Source organism: Piliocolobus tephrosceles, chromosome 14 (genome assembly GCF_002776525.5).
Source record: "Piliocolobus tephrosceles isolate RC106 chromosome 14, ASM277652v3, whole genome shotgun sequence".
Classification (NCBI taxonomy): Eukaryota; Metazoa; Chordata; class Mammalia; order Primates; family Cercopithecidae; genus Piliocolobus; species Piliocolobus tephrosceles.
Genome location: NC_045447.1, coordinates 91,223,062 through 91,241,502, shown reverse-complemented (window position 1 = coordinate 91,241,502; position 18,441 = coordinate 91,223,062). Strand labels below are relative to the sequence as shown.

The 18,441-nt window shown below is 35.1% G+C and overlaps 1 protein-coding gene across 1 annotated transcript in view; it reads right to left on the bottom strand.

Moving 5' to 3' along the window:
• VPS13A (vacuolar protein sorting 13 homolog A) overlaps positions 1-18,441 on the bottom strand; it is a 235,165-nt gene that overhangs the window by 199,786 nt on the left and 16,938 nt on the right. Inside the window, exons 2-6 of the mRNA XM_026453057.1 lie at positions 10,238-10,281; positions 8,818-8,860; positions 4,809-4,904; positions 4,143-4,244; positions 706-815 (exon numbers count right to left, since the gene is read on the bottom strand). Of these exons, the coding sequence (XP_026308842.1) occupies positions 706-815; positions 4,143-4,244; positions 4,809-4,904; positions 8,818-8,860; positions 10,238-10,281 (395 nt within the window). The remainder of the gene's footprint in view (positions 1-705; positions 816-4,142; positions 4,245-4,808; positions 4,905-8,817; positions 8,861-10,237; positions 10,282-18,441) is intronic.

Here is an 18,441-nt window from a genome sequence, read left to right as displayed (position 1 = left end):
GAGGGGAGGGGAGGGGAGAGGAGGGGAGGGGAGGGGAGGGGAGAGGAAGAAAAAAAAGAAAAGAGACAGAGAGAGAGAGAGAAGGAAGGAGAGAGGGAGGGAGGGAGGGGGTAACTTTTTGGGAAGTAACTTATTTCAAATAACCAAAAACATTTTATTACTTTCCAGAAAAACTATTATTCCTATATTTTTCCTAAAACAAATAAAATACTAATTATTAACATATTTGTGTTACACAGGAATATTAAACTGCATGTTTTCCAGTTTACAAAAAAATTTAAAAAGACTAACAAAATAGGATTATAAAGCAAATAATTATGTGGTTAAGAGAAAACAAATGACCTACTCAGGATCAAGGAATTATTTAAGGCTAGCTCCACTAATTGCTAGACCAATACTCTATCCAGGAGGTAAACACAGCATACTTTAAATTATTTTAAAAATACATAACTGCTAAATTCATAACTCCCAAGGCACTTCCTTCATGATCTAATGTCTGAACATTTTGGGAAAGTGTAAAATCAAGCACTCAATACTAAGGACTGCAAATTACAACTATAATTATAGAAAAGAAGGATTACATCATCTTTAGCTCTGTATCCTCTTGGTATTTAATAGGTTGGCCATTAAAAAGCAGGTGTCAATAAACAGTAAAATAACTTACATATAAATATAAAAACAAATATCACATATTAAAATACTTACATCATCTTCATAACGAATATGGATACTGGAAATTTTCACTTGAAGATTTTTTATGATCTGTGTAACTAATTTTTCTGCAAAAGTGTCCTGTTTTTCCGGCAGATGTTGTTCTACAATTGCAAATATTCCTTTTTTTAACTTGAATGAAAAATATACTCTATAAAAATCCACATATTGAAGTAACATACTTAGGCTGCCTTGCTGAAACATACATATATACATATGTAAATAGAACACTAATAGCTTGCTTTCCAAAAGTCTTTCAAAAGCAACTAAACATTTTTCAAAAGCTAGTTTATTGTGCCATGAGACTAAAGCAGACCATATAGAATTTACTGACATTAAATTTTATAATTTGCTAACCTATGCCTGAGTATAAAAACATATTTAAAAAATGAAGATTAGTAGGTAAGAATTATAATAGACTTAAATAAGAAAATCCACTAACAACAGCAAAATAGAAATCTCTCTCAAAATTAGTGATACCACCATTAAGCTGTCTGTGTACAGATGTGTAAAACAGTTGAATATCCTCCTCCCCCAGTAAATACAAAATAGGAAATAAGATCTTCTTCCTCTCTCCATTTGAACGAGGATGAAAGAAGTCCATCATCTATTTCATGTTCAGAAAACAGTATTAAGTATCTCAAGTTCCATTACTTTCCAGAGAAATAGAAAGAATCAAGAATTGGAGGAGCAAGGTGGCTCACACCTGTAATACCAGCAGGCTGGGAGGCCAAGGCGGGCAGATCATCTGAGGTTAGGAGTTTGAGACCAACCTGGCCAATATGGCGAAACCCCATCTCTATTAAAAATATAAAAATTAGCCAGGCATGGTGGTCCATGCCAGCTACTTGGGAGGCTGAGGCAGGAGAATTGTTTGAACCAGGGAAGTGGAGGCTGCAGTGAGCCGAGATCACACTACTGCATTCCAGCCTGGGAAATAAAGTGAGACTTTGTCTCAAAAAAAGAAAAGAAAGAATAAAGAAGAATAAAGAATTGAGGTTCCTAATTTTTTTGAAATATGCCTTTGATAACCATAGTTATTATCCTTTTTATCCCTTTAAAAATGCCAATGAAAGCTATATTCTTTTTTATTTGTAGTTCTGTTCCTCTTCTCATATTTCTAGTACTATATAGAAATAATACATATAAATCTATCTTTTCCTCTAATTGCCTACTACTCTCTAATTCAGCTGGCCCAGGAGGCCTTAGATAAAGGAAAGTTGAAGATATTAATCATATGTACCTCAAATACACCAGAGTTAAATGAATATATATACATATAAATAGATTATAGAATTAAGTAGACAATAGAATACAAGCTCTTTAAAGACAGAGGATCATATTTTAATCTTTGACTCTCACCATTACCTAATAAAATCTTTTCTTTCATAAATTCATTTAGTCATTCAGTTAAATGTTAAGTCTTTCTTTCTCTACCCACTACTTCCTCCTGACTTCCTTATGCAGCTCAGATTCCATGATGCATTATTTTACCAACACCTTAAATTCCTTTGCTCTTTTTTCTCATATTAACTCTGTCAATAAAACACCAATCCTGAATAAAACCAACTCTCCATTTTACATGAAAAGCATGCCAATGCCTATGTCTTGCAGGGTAACAAAACGAAACACAAGATGAGTTTAAAACAAACACCACCACCAAAAAACCAAGTCACAGAACCCTGGAAAGATACAGGAACTGGAAACCCCACCAAACAAAAAATAGCGAATAGGGAACATAGTGGAGAGAGAGGAAGATCACACAAGAACTGATTTAAATCTGCATAATGAGCAGTTAAGTTAGGTCCCCTCCCTCTCCCAGCCCAATATCCAAGCAACATCCCTTTCCCACCCTAGTAAGAACACAAGGGTTTATTTTAGAGAAAACGGCCCTAATAGGATCCAAATTTTGTACGTGGGAGAACAGGGAGAGCCCAATAACAAAACAGGGAGGTTAAGTAAAAGCCTACAAAATAAACAGTCATACTCAAAGCCACTTTTATTTATTCACATATAAATAAAACATTTATATATAGTCATGATACTATAAACAATGAATTCTGATTTAACCAAAAAGGTGATAAAACTATACAGAGAAGATGAAAAAATAGGGTCAATCTTCATAGTACATCATAAAAGGACGTGTGTGTATATATACATTACACGTGTTATATATTATATGTCATATATATGCCAATGAAACGCAAGATGAGTTTAAAATATGTAACATTAACTACATGTTATAAAATATGTTGTAGAAAATATGCATGTTATGTTATATAAAACATGCTTTTTATATATAAATAATATCTAAATAAATCAAGAAACAGAGGTGTAAGCACCATATTTAGCAATATAGGTGCGGACCTGGGCCAGGAACTGTTGTTTTTTTAAAATATGGATACCATAACACTGCTTAACTTTTAAAGCTATGCATATATATTATCTTGATAAAATAAAAATAATTTTTAAAAAGAAAAGGCCTAGGAGACTTAGGAAAGAGGACTGGAGGTAAGGATAAATGACTACACATAATATAAAGTAACTGTTACAAAGAAAAAACAGAATTACAAGAGATATTGTGAAGAATTACATGTTAACTCTCTATTAATGTTTGCCAACAAGTAAAACATTTATTATTGAAGCTTATTTTTTATTAAAAGAAAATCAATGTGTTTCAGAGACAGTGAAGTCAGTAAACTTTTTTTTTAAATTTTAAGATGTTTAACCATTAAATGAATGACAGAGGAGAAGATAAACAGATGACTAGGTTAAGAAAATGACTTCATGTTTCAAGATAAACAACAGAATATTTACATGCCAAGGCAAAAAACCCACTAGGTGAGAGTAAAAAATGTAGCTGGCAATAAGGATCAGAGAACAGGTGAAAAGGAGTTAGATTTCTGCAGGACACTGTTTCCAATAATGAAAAAGAGGCTGCAGTAATGGAACATATGGTCTAAGTTTAATTGGAAAATATGTGAAGCCAGAGGGTAAATAAACAGATACAGGCAAATAGAAATATATCAAGAAACTAAGTATCTCCAAAAGGGTGAAGAATTGATATAAGGAGAATATGAAAGCAAAGGCTAGAAAATTAATATGCTCAATAAAATTAATCACTATCATTAAAAACTGACCTTACCTAGTATGTGTGTATGTGTACGTGTGTATATATGTTTAAAATATGTAAACCTAATAATAATAATAAGCTAGACATATCATTTGCCTTAAGATAAGTTTCTATAAGGTAAAATTTCTGTACACATAACAAAGCATACAAACCACATTAAAATTCCCCATGCAATGAGATTCTCTCATATTTGTTAAATAATCTCAGCCCCTCCAGAAAAAAATAATATTCAATTATGATAAATATTTAGGTCTTTTCTACTTCTCTTATTAGCATTGTTATTTACTGTTTTCTGTACCTTGATCAACTACTTTTTGTTTTGCTTCTTCTATTCTTTTCAGTTCCTGTTGCTTTGCTTCCATGAGTTGTTTCTCTTCTTTTAAAGGATCATATTTTATTCCTACAGGAAGATTAAAAAGGAAGTGATTCTTAATCACTTAATTAATTACCTTAAAAATATAGTCATTCCAAAAAAATCCTTACAAATAATCATTAATTGGCCGGGCACAGTGGCTCATGCCTGTAATCCCAGCACTTTGGGAGGCTGAGGCAGGCAAATCATGAGGTCAGGAGTTCGAAACCAGCCTGACCAACATGGTGAAACCCCGTCTCTACTAAAGATACAAAAAATCAGCTGGGCATGTTGGTGGGCCCCTATAATCCCAGCTACTCAGGAGGCTGAGGCAGGAGAATTGCTTGAACCCAGGAGGCAGAGTGTGAGCTGAGATGGTGCCACTGTACTCCAGCCCAGGTGACAGTGCGAGACTCTATCTTTAAAAATAATAATAATAAATAATAAATAATAATTCAAAATCTCCAAAAATGTAAAAACTAATTTAATTTGAATTAACAAATACCAAATTTAAATATTAAAATCTCAAAAAATTCCCAAAAGTATTTTGAATACAAAGATTTTTCCATCCATATAAAAGAAAAACTTATAATTTTCTTAAATTTAACTTACTAGAAGAAGGCACTATGAGTAAATAAATTTCTTCCAATACAGCTTCAACAGGTTGAGTATAAAGGTTTTTCCATGGAATTATAAGTTTCAGATTACCTACATTTTTTTGGAAAAAAAAAAAAAGGACAAAAAATATTACTCATTCAACCTACATTTAGGGTTAGTCTATTTTCTGTCAGACACTAGAAGAGATCCACTTAATCACTTTATTGAAAGCTATTTTACAACCAAAAACAACAAGTGTTTGTTGTAATGATGTGAAATTATTGCATTTATATCAGTATTGTTGGAAAACCTAGATTATATTCTAAATATTTATGCAAGTTTCTATTTACAGTTCTCTGTACCATAAACAAACCAATATTCTTCCCTTAATCAACAATCATTACTATCATAACTTTGAATTTCCCCAATCCTTACTCTAAACCTCCATATATATATATATATTTTTTTTAATGCTTTAAGATGGTAGATTAGGTCAGGCGCAGTGGCTAACACCTGGAATCCTAGCACTTTGGAAGCCTAAGGCAGATGGATCACTTGAACCCAAGAGTTCTAAGACCAGCCTAGGCAACATGGCGAAACCCTGTCTCTATGAATAAAAACTGAAAAAACTGGCCAAGCATGACGGTGTGTGCCTGTAGTCCCAGCTACTTGGGAGGCTGAGGTGGGAGGATCTTGAGCCCAGGAGGTCGGGGCTACAATGAGGCATGATCATGCCACCACACTCCAGCCTGGGTGACAGAGTGAGACCTTTACTTCCCCCCCAATAAAAGGTAGATTATATACTTTAAATAAGTATGTGTATATATATTTTTCATTATGTGTATGTGTGTTACATACACATATATGTACGTATGTACAGGAATTTTTATATACATATATGGTAATAATCATACATATAAACTATATATGTAAAAAACTACACATATAGTAATAATAAAACATTCTGGGTAATATTTGACAATTATGCAAACTAATGAAAACAGCCTAAGACAATCAAATAGCAATGAATTTTTTTTTTAAGCATAAGGGTTCTTGAACTACAAAAACACTATGTATGGGGTTTCTTAAACTACTCACTCTAGTTTTGTATCTTGAGAATATTTTCGTAATAGAGTTTTAAAATATTTTAAAATTGTTTAAATGGTATGAGTGTCTAGATTTACAAACAGTTGCCATAATTGTGTAAGGAATAGATTATTAAATATACATTGTTGCTAAAACTGGTTAGTGATTGGGAAATTTTTTTAAATCCACTTAGATCTATCTCATGATACTTTATAAACTCCGTGTTTAGAAAACTTCAAACTGAGAAAAATATTTCATCATACAATATCACTTCAGAGAAAAACGAACTATCTGATTTCTTTTTTATATTTTTTGTAGAGTCAGAGTCTCACTATTTTGCCCAGACTGGTCTCAAACTCCTGGCTTCAAGCAATCCTCTTGCCTCTGCCTCGTAAAGTACTGGGATTATGGGTATCAGCTACCCTGCCCAGCCTCTAGATTATCTGATTTCTAAAAGGGGAATAACTTTCTAAGTTTTTAAATCAGAGAACATGGTGATCATTTCACATTTCTGTACAGGCCAAAAATATAACCAAAATGAAAGCAGACTGGGAAAAAAACTGTAACAAATTTGACACGGTTAGTTTATTTATAAATGTACCAACAGACCGCTTAAAATATATACAGTAATACTTCAAAAACAGTAAATGAACAAAAGGACAAAGAGCAATGACAAAACTGTATAAATAATAAACGCATATTAACAGTGTGCCATTTTCACCACCAAATCTTTTTTTTAAAAAAGCCAAACTTGACCAGGCGCAGTGGCTCACATCTGTTAACTCCAGCACTTTGGTGGGCTGTGGTAGGAGGATCACTCGAGTCCAGGAGTTCAAGATGAGCCTGGGCAACGTGGCAAAACCCTGTCTCTTAAAAAAATACAAAACTCAGCCAGGCATGGTGGAGTACACCTGCAGTCCCAGCTACTAGGGGGCTGAGGTGGGAGGGTTACTTGAGCCAGGAAGGCACAGGTTGCAATGATCCAAGATCGCACCACTGCACTCCAGCCTGGGCAACAGAGTGAGACGCTGTCTCAAAAAACAAACAAACAAACCTTTTCTTCCTTCTCTTATGAAATGTAGACTCCTTGTAGAAAATTTGGCAAATTTCGAAAAATATACAGATGTAATTCCGAAAACCTTCCACAGAAGACAACCTCTTTTATAATATGTACATGTGTATTTATAGCTGATATACCTGTAATTCTACATTCTAAATGAGGAAAACTTTGAAAGATCAATACCTAATAATGGCAAGGGGACAATACATTCCTGTAAAACTGATTGTGCTATTGTATCATTCATTTGGAAACATGTGCTACTTTCATACAACAAATTGTGCCCCTAAAATATATGCCAGGTAATGTGCTAAGTGGTGAGGATACACTAAAAATTAAACCCACTTCTCAAGAAACTCGATGTCTACTAGAAGAGGGGAAAAAATAGTGATAGTTTTAAAAGACAGGTGCTATGATAGAGATACACAACACTTTAAATGATTCTCAAAATTATCTTGGGTTTAGTTCAGTGTACTTTCTACTATCTTATATTATCATTGAAAATTACCTTATCATTTTTAAACAAAATTAGGCAAGAAAAGAGAAGGCAGGCAGATTCTAAGGAAAATAGGTCTATCTACTTTACTGATACATTTTTTTGACTGTTCTTGAATTGAGATTAAATTTACATACACTGAAATATAATAATCATCACTGTAAAATTCAATGACTTTTGGTAAAAGTTTAAAAGTTATATAAAAATATGTATTGTAATATTTTTGTAACAATGGAAAAAAATAAAATCATTCTACAATATCCAAATATGCATGCACTGGATTATTATGGTACAGAATACATGAGATCCAATCAACTCAGATTATGAGAAATCCTTTTTACATGCTAATAAAAAAATTATAAAATTGTAAAAATAGCATAATTACAAGTATTTCAATACGTACAAACTTGTAAATATTTAAAATGTACACACGTAAATAATCAGAAATATGAAAAAATTAAAATGTTAGGTAGATAAAAATGGGTGACATTCTCCCCCTCTTACTCACGCTAAATAGTCTTTAAAAGGTAGGGGCAGAGAGGATAGAATTCTACTGTCAGTAACATATGATGATGAAAGCTTTCTATGGTATGTGGTCTAATACCAACCATAAGTACACATAATTATGAAGACCTTTATCATGTAATTTAGGTAAGCTTTCAAAATACTTTGTTCCCCAAGCGACAACAGTATAGCTTCAATAACAATGTATACATCCTACTACAAAAACTATCTATGTAACAAAAATATCTCAAAGTCCCAATTAAAGACACTATTATCTTGCACAATATTTAAACCAGTAAAACTGTAACACAAGAAACATGACAGACAAGTTTTTATTAAACATGTTAAAACCTCAAATTCCAATCATTTACTGCTTAACCAGTATATTTACGATATAAACAGTAAACACTGGTAAAAATAATACCAAACAAGAAAAAGCAGAGTATTTTCTGTAAACATACAAAAACTTGCAGAGCAGAAATTAGTTTTCAAATTGGCCCCTAGTCACAGAGCCTGGATGACCCAGAACCTATTCTTTATACAACATATCCAACATTAATCAAAACATAGCAGTGGTAACTAGTCAGAAACCTAGGAAACTGAAACAGCTAAGCTCTCCATTAGAGGTAATCCTTTGAATTAACTCAATTTACCACCTAAAGAGATATGTAATGTATTAGGTTATCAAATACTAGACAAGAGATATATGAATCGAACAATATTTTTAAGTTGCACAACAAAGCTCGACTGACACAAAAACACATAATTATTTTTAATTGATGCTCAGAAACATGAAAAATATCACATAACAGAGATATCAGGCAAATTATTCTGGCTGCATGTCCAGGAAGGAGGATATCCCAGTAATAAATATGGCTTACCTATGTGACCAACTTTAACTTTAAATGGTACATCCAGTTGACTCTACAGAAAAAATGTATATATATACAAAACATTAGTAGATACAGAATTTAACAACACAAATGAATATTGTTTACTTCCAAAAATTCTTTCAAGGGATTTTTTAAATAAACTTATGCATTTCCTTACCATCAACATTTATTTACATACATAAACATATAACTGCGATATTATCAAATTCATAAAATTCAGGGAAGCTGCTCTTTTTATAATAATTGGGGATAAAGGTCTACAGTAAATGACCACAAAATCTACTCATATCAAATCATTACCAATTTTATATTATTTTAAGAAAAAGAAGTGGCAATTACAATGCCCTTTTATGCTTTTAGGAAGATTAAAACTCTTATTTTGCAAAATACACATTTTGTAAAAAATACTTTCAAAACATTCTCCCCATTCAAAGGACAGTCTTTTAAATAAATGGTGCTAGGAAAACTAGATATCCGCTCACAAAAACATGAAACTGAACCCTTATCCTATACCATATACAAAAATTAACTCAAAATGGATCAAAGATCTAAACCTAAGAGCTAAAACTACAAAACTCTTAGAAGAAAACCTAAGGGAAAATCTTCATGACATTAGATTCGGTAATGACTTCTTGGACGTGACAATAAGAGCACAAGCAATTAAAAGAATAAATGAACTAGTCTTTACCAAATTAAAAACTTTTCAGCTACTCAGGAGGCTGAAGGGGGAAGACAGCTTGAGCCTGGGGGCTGAAGGCTACAGTAAGCTATGATCACACCACTGCACTGCAGCCTGGGGTGACAGAGCATGAGCCTGTCTTCAAAAAAAAAAATTAAGAAAACAAGTTAAAAATTCAAAATAAAAACATCTGTATTTTTTGTATGTTTGTTTTTGTTTTGTTTGGTTCTGAGACAGAGTCTCACTCTGTCGCCCAGGCTGGAGTACAGTAGCACGATCTCTACTCACTACAACCTCCACCTCCCAGGTTCAAGTGATTCTCCTGCGTCATCCTCCCTAGCAGCTGGGATTACTGCCATCCACCACCATGCCTGGCAACGCTTTTTTCATTCTCAGTAGAGACAGGGTTTCACCATGTTGGCCAGGCTAGTCTCAAACTATTGACCTCAAATAATCACCTGCCTTGGCCTCCCAAAGTGCTGGAATTACAGGTGTGAGCCACCATGCCCAGCCTAAAACAATATTTATTTTTAAATAGGAAAAATATCACACTGTCCATTTGTGCTTTGAGGGAGATTAAAACTCCATATTGCAAAATTTACATTTTGCAAAAATTATTTACAAAAAAATTTCTCAAATTTAAATAACTGAAGGTGGCAAACTGAATCAGGAAGAAGTATACATAATGAAATGCAATAACTTTACAAATTTTTCATAGTCAAAACCTACCAGGGCATTTTCTTTAATGTGAAGATTCTTGAGGGCCACAGCTCCTAAAAGAGATTAAAAAAAAGATTCAAACAATCAAATACTTTTCATTTTAGAAAGTTAGTAAGTATGCTTCATTCCTGTCATACTCAGGAAAAAAATATAAATAATGTATATAACAGATAAAACCTACCTATAATCTTATTATCTCACTTTAATTCTCCTACATAGTTATCTAAGAGAGTATGCTTAACCAAATCTTCACTTATTGTAACTTTTCACCTCTGCAATTGTAGCTCAATGTTAATATATACAACATTTTAATTAGAATTACACAAATAACATGAGTCTAACAAAGTAGCATGATACAAGATCAATATGCAAAAAGTAAACTACATTTAAATATACTTGCAATAAACCACTGGGAAAAAATTATTTAATGCAAAATCAGTGAGCCCCAAGATACAGAAATAAAGACTTCCCAATTCAAAGCCAATAAAAAAAAAAATGAGAAAAATAATAGAACAGAATGTCCAAGAACTATAGGACAATTGCAAAATGGGATTACCCAAAGTTTAAAATACACTGCTATAACATTAGGATGTTACATGTAATCCCATCGTAACTACAAAGAAAATATCTTTAGAACAAACACAAAAGTCACCCAGGCATGGTGGCAGGCACCTGCAGTCCCAGCTACTTGAGGAGGCTGAGGTGGGAGGATCACATAAGCCTAGAAGTCCAGCTCGGACAACATAGCGAGACCTCATTGCTATGATGATAACATTAATTATGTTATTAGTTAATTAAACACAAATGGAATCAAATTTGCAACAAAAAATTAAACCAAAGGAAAGGCAGTAAGGGGTAAAACAGAAAGAAGAAATGCTGTAAGACATATAGAAAGTAATTAGCAAAATGGCAATACTAAGTCCTTTCCTATCTGTAACTACTTCAAATATAAATGGCTTAACTCCCCCATAAAAAGACAGATTGGCAGAATGGATGAAAACAAACAGGATCCTGGCCGGGAGCAGTGGTTCACATCTGTAATCCTAGCACTTTGGGAGGCTGAGGCAGGTGGATCACGTGAAGTCAGGAGTTCAAGGCCAGCCTGACCAAAATGGTGAAATCCCACCTCTACTAAAAGTACAAAATTAGCCAGGCGTGGTGGTGCATGTCTGTAATCCCAGCTACTTGGGAGACTGAGGCAGGAGAATCGCTTGAACCAAGGAGGTGGAAGTTGCGGTGAGCCGACATCACGCCATTGCACTCCAGCCTGGGCAACAGAGTGAGATGCCATCTCGAAATAAATAGAGAGCGAGAGAGAGAGAGAAAGACAGGGAGAGGGAGAGAGAGAGAGGAAGAGAGAGAGAGAAAATAAAAGTACGTGGTCTACAGGAAACTCACTTTGGCTCTAAGAACACTCATAGGTTAAAAGCAAATAAACAAAAAAAGTAAACCCATGCAAAAATAACCAAAAGAGCAAAGACACCTACATAACCTAGGCATCACTAATCCAAAACTCCAAAATCGGAAACTTTCTGAGTGCTGACACGATACCACAAGTGGACGATGAAGATGAAGATGATGATGTTACCAATGCAAAAAGGTATCTATAGACCACATGTTGAAAATGTGTGATGGGCTTATTAAAGGACTGGAGCAGCATGCATTCATAACAGAACGAGAAATTATGACAGTTTATAAAATCAGAGACTTCTCAGACAAAAAAACAGTTAGTGAGGCAGATGGTTCTGGAGGAAACATTTTAAAAAGCCATCTAGCAAAATGCCTCTTCATCCCTTGAGGATCCAATTCCTGGCCCCTCAACTGCTTCTAACATTTCTTCTCACTTAAAAAAAAAAAAAGTACATTCTACAGTTACCTTTTAATCAAAACACAGCATTGTAGGTGGAGACTGAAAGCCTGCCTGCCACTGTTTGTTGCTGCTGCTGTTTACCAGTGGATATAGATATTCCCAGGGATGCTACTGTGCTGCTTACTCACCCTAAACACATTATATTTTCACTGAATTAATGGTACCTCATATTTCTTACTGTTAAGAACTTATGTGTGAATAATGTAAGAAAATGATTGCTTATCAGCATCTAAATTCAGTCAGGAATAATGATGATGCCAAACAACCACAGACTGTCCACATGGGTGGCTGAGATAGTGACATCTTTCCTTTCTGATGGTTGAAGGTACATAAGCTTTGTTTCATGCAGAAAATTATTCAAAATATGATATAAAATTATCTTTGGGCTATGTGTACAATGTATATTTGAAACATAAATGAATTTTGTGTTAGACTTGGGTCTCATCCCCAAGATATCTCATTATGTATATGTACCTATTCTAAAATCTGAAGGTAAAAAAATCCAAAATCCAAATCACTTCAAGCATTTCAGATAAGGTATATTCAACCTATATACTAATATTAGACATATAAACTTTAAGTCAAAATCTGTTACAAAAAAACAAAGAAGGGCATTATATAATGATAAAACTGACACTTCACTAAAAAGATGTAACAATTATAAACATGTATGCACCAAACATCAGACCAGCAAAACATATGAAGCAAACACTGACAGAATTGAGGAGAGAAATAGATAGTACTATATTAATAGTAGAAGGCTTCAATACCCCACTTTCAGTAATGGATGGAACAAACACACAGAAGATTAATAAGGAAAAATAGGACTTAACACTATTGACCAACTGGACCAAAAGACACAGACAGAACACTCTACCCAACAACAGCAGAATACACATTTTTCTCAAGTGCACATGGGACATTCTTCAGGATATATGTGAGGTCACAAAACAAGTGTCAAAATTTTTGTAAAGAGAAAACATACAAATGGTCAACAGGTATATATATATGAGAAAAGGCTCAACATCACCAATCATCAGATAAATAAAAATCAAAACCACAAAAAGATATTACCTCAACCTATTAGAATGGCTATCAGCAAAAAGATGAAAAAATAACAAATGCTGGTGTGACTGTGGAGAAAGGGAAACTCTTACACACTGTTTTTGGGAATATAAATTAGTACAGCCATTATAAAACACAGTACAGAAGTTCTTCAAAAAAATTAAAAATAAAATTACCATATGATCCATCAATCCCACTAATGTATAAATATCCCAAAGAAATGAAATCAGTTTGTTGAAAAGAAACCTGCACTTTATGTTTATTGCAGCACTTTTCACAAAAGCCAAGATATGAAATCAATCAAGTGTCTACCAACAGATGCACTGGTAAAGAAAATGAGGTATATATACACATACACATATATATACACACACACATTATATATACACACACACACACACACACACACATAATGAAATACTATTCCCCATTAAAAAGAAAAAGAATAAAATCTTGTCCTTTGCGGGAACACAGATGCACCTGGAGGACATAATGCTAAGGGAAATAAGCCAGGCACAGAAAGACAAATACTGTATGATCTCACTCACATGTGAAATCTAAAAAAGTTGACATCATAAAAGTAGTGTATAGAATAGTGATTGCCAGAGGCTGGGGAATATTGGCGAGAGGGGAAATAGGTAAAGATTGGTCAATGAGAACAAAGTTACAGTAACAAGAGAAGAATAAGTTCTGGTGTTCTATTGCACAGTAGAGTGACTACGATTAACAATACTGTATTGCATGTTTTAACATAGCTAGAAGGAGGATTTTGAATGTCCTCACAAGGAAATTATAAATGTATAAGGTGACGGATATTCCAAATACCAATTTGATTTTTATACAATGTATACATGTATTGAAATATCATCCTGTACCTAATAAATATGCACAATTAATACATGTCAAAAACAAAACTGTAAAATTATAGAAGACTGATATCATGCAGGGTATCTTTTCTAATAATAATAAATAAAATAAATAAGGAAATAAACAGATGAAAACAGAACAATGCACAAATGTATGGAAATTAAGCACTCTTAAACAAGAAATGGGTCAAAAAGGCAATCCCAAGAAAAATTAGAAAATATCTTGAGATGAAAATAAAAACAGACTGTACCATCGTAATTAGTATGATAGAGCAAAAGCAGTGCTAGAAGGGAACATAAAGCTGTAAATGCTTATGTTTAAAAAGAAAAAACATCCCAAATCAATAACCTAAATTTATTCCTTAAGAAAATAGGGAAAAAAATACAAAATCCAAACCTAACAAAAGGGAGAAAATAATGAACATTAGAGCAAAGATAAGTGAAAGAAAATGGAAAAAAAATTAAAAAAAAAAAACAAAAACAAAAACAAGCATTAGTTTTCTTTTCTTTCTTTCTTTTTTTTTTTTTTTTTGAGACGGAGTCTTGCTGTGCCACCCAGGCTGGAGTGCAGTGGCACGATCTTGGCTCACTGCAACCTCCATCTCCTGGAATCAGCCTCCTGAGTAGCTGGGATTACAGGGGCCTGCCACCATGCCCAGCTAATTTTGTATTTTTAGTAGAGACGGGGTTTTGTCATGTTGGCCAAGCAGGTCTCAAACTGCTGACCTTAGGTGATCCACCTGCCTCAGCCTCCCAAAACGCTGGGATTACAGGCATGAGCCACTGCACCTGGCCACCGACCATTAGTTTTCTAAAAAGATCAATAGGCTGGGCATGGTGGCTCACGCCTATGTAATCCCAGCACTCTGTGAGGCCAAGGCGGGTGGATCACGAGGTCAGGAGATTGAGACCATCCTGACTAACACGGTGAAACTCCATCTCTACTAAAAAATCAAAAAATTAGCCGGGTGTGGTGGCGGGTGCCTGTAGTCCCAGCTACTCAGAAGGCTGAGGCAGGAGAATGGCATGAACCTGGGAGATGGAGCTTCCAGTGAGCCAAGATTGCGCCACTGCACTCCAGCCTGGGTGACAGAGCGAGACTCCATCTCAAAAAAAAAAAAAAAAATCAATAAAATTGATAAGGCTTTAACTAGTTTGACTAAGAAAAAAAAGAGAGGAAAGTCAAATAACTAAAATCAGAAATGAAAGAGATATTACTATTTTACAAAAAAAAGGATTATGAAAGTATTTACGAACAAATATTAGATAAACTATAGAAATGATTGAATTCCTAGAAATAAACAACATACTAAGACTGAATCTTGATAAAACAGATTATCTGAACATACCAATAACCATTAATAACCATTAAGGAAACTGAATCAGTAATCAAAAAATCCTAAAAATAACAATTAAAAAAGCCTAGGACCAAATGGTTTTACTGGCGCATTCTACCAAACATTTAAAACAAGAATTAACACCAATCCGCCTCAAACTCTTCCAAAAAATGGAAGAGAAGGGAACACTTCCAAACTCATCCTGTCAGGCAGACGTTACTCTGATACCAAAGCCGGACAAAGAGACTACAAGAAAACTACAGACCAATATCCTTGATGAATATTGATGCAAAAATCCTCAACAAAATGCTAGCAAGCAAAATTCAATAGCATCTTAAAAGGAATATATAATATAACCCAATAGTATTTATTTCCAGAATACAAGAATGATTCAACATACAAAAAAATCAACATAATATACCACTTTAACAAAATGAAGGAAAAAAACACAATCATCTCAATTAATGCAGAAAAGGATTTGAAAAAATTCAGAACATTTTCATGATTAAAAAAACACTCAAAAAAAAAAGCAAACAAAAGGAAACTACCTCAACACAATAAAGGTCATGTATAAACAGCCCACAGCTAACATTCTCAATACTGAAAGACTGAAATCTTTTCTCTAATATCAGGAACAAGATAAAGATGTCCACGTTTGTCACTCACTGGAAGACCTATCCATAGCAATTTGGCATTAAAAAGAAATAAAAGGTATCCAAAATGGGAAGGAAAAAGTAAAATTATCTCTGTTCGCAGATGGCATGAATTTATATGTAGAAAAACCTAAATATTCCACTAAACTGTTAGAATTAAGGAATGTTTCTTGATATAAAAATCAACACCAAAAAATCAGTATCTATAAACTAACATAGAACAATACAAAAAAGAAATAAGAAAACAATTCTATTTACAACAGCAATACAAATAATAAAACTGTTGAGGAGTAAACTTTACCAAGGAAACTAATAACGCATACAGTGAAGACCATAAAATGTTGCTGAAAGATATTAAAGAAAGAAAGAAATGTTAAGACATCCCATGTTCATGGATTGGGACACTTAATACTGTTAAAACGTCAATACTACCAGTACCCTAAACAATCTATAAATTATTTGCAATCCATATCAGAATCCTGGAAAAATCCAACACTTATATCCACATCAAACCTCAAGGAATCCTAAACAGCCAAAACAATCTTGAAAAAGGGGAAGAAGCTTACAAGTCTCACACTTTCTGATTTTAAAACTTACTAAAAGCCACATTAATCAAAACAGTGTGGTACAGACACATAGAGCTGTGGTACAGAACAGAAAGCTCAAAAAGAAGACCTCACATATATAGTCAAATAATTGTCTTCAAGGATGCCAAGGACATTCAATTTGAAAAGGACAGTATCTTCAACAAAAATTGAAATCCACAATATCCACAAGCAAAAGAATGAAACTAGAACCTTATACCATATTCAAAAATTAACTCAAAACGGATCTAAGAGCTAAATGTAAAACCTAAAACTATAAAACTTAGAATAAAGCATAGGGGAAAGTTCTACAACACCGCATTTTGCAATGATTTCTTGGATGTGACACCAAAAGCATAGGCAATAAAAGAAAAAAAATAGGTGAACTGGACTTCATCAAATGTTAAAACTTTTATTCCTCACATGACACGATATACGGTGAACAGACAACACAGAAGAGTCAGGGTGGCCAAGCAGACACAGAGTCAGCAAGAAGACCAGCACACTCTGAGAAGATCTTTGGAAGGAAGGCACCGAGAGTGGACAGAAGGGGGATGCAGATCCTGGGCTGAAGGAGGAAAAAGTTGGGAACCCTACAGGGACTTCCCCGAGCACCATGACTCATTCTGACCCCAAATGCTCCTGGGGAAAGGATGAGTTAAAAAGGCATGGAGTAGCCTATTCTTGCCATGGACCTCTAGAATCCTAGCTGAAGGAGGCTCCATGACTCCCACAGACATTTGAGGTTGCAAAGACAGCTGCTTGGGAAGTTGGCAGAAACAGGACTCCAGTCTGCATGGAGCCCAGAGGGCCTGGTGTGAGAATGGCTGCAGTGGAGCATGGCCAGGAATGTCCATCTCCCAAAGCTCACCACACACCTCTAGGTAGCTTTGGTCTTTGTTGACTATTGGACCTAGACAGAACAGGACTATCGTGCCCATGGGACAGGGCTTGTCTGATTCGAGCACCCCCCCCCCCCCCCCCCCCCCCCCTGGTTGCCGGCCTGTTCCACAGTCCCTGCCTGGCCACATCCAATTGAAACATATGCTGATGCCCAACCACAGCACTTCCTGGCAGCCATCACTATAGCTCCTTTGCTGGCAAGCCCCAGCTAACCATCAGAGAGTACTTGCACATGGGCCTCCATCAGCATGCACCCACCCACAGTTTCCCCTCACTGTTTTGCCAGGACACAGTCACCCACAGCCTCCCCCTACAGCTTTTCCAGAGCCTGTGCAGGCCTCACACCCCACTGCCACTGCCCCAACCAAGCACTTTTGCTGGCCCCACCATCAGAGTGTTGCTGCCCAGCAGACCGGGAACACCTTGGCCCCACCAGTGCAACATGTGCTTAACCTCGAGGGGACAGAGAACAAAGCCATGTGCCTAGTCCTAACACACCAGGGTTACAGCATGCGAGCCAGGAGTGCTGAGCTGAGCCTTGGCACCCAGAAATCATCAAGAAACTACGCCAGTCAACTAAACTCAATTTACATCACAGTCAAACCCTCAGGGCATCCAAGAACATAAAAGCAAAAAGCCTCATTGAAAGGATAGCAACTGGAGAGATTAAAGGAACATCAGCCCACAGAGATGAAAAAGAACTAGGGCAAGAACTCTAGTAACTCGATAAGCCTGAGTGTCTTCTTACCTTAAACTGACTGCAGTAGCTCCCCAGCAATGGTTCTTATTTTATTTATTTACTTTTTTAAAGACAGAGTTTTGCTCTGTCACCTAGGCTGGAGGGCAGTGGCACAATCTCGGCTCACTGCAACCTCCACCTTCCAGGTTCAAGTGATTCTCCTGCCTCCGCTTCCTGGGTAACTGGGATTACAGGT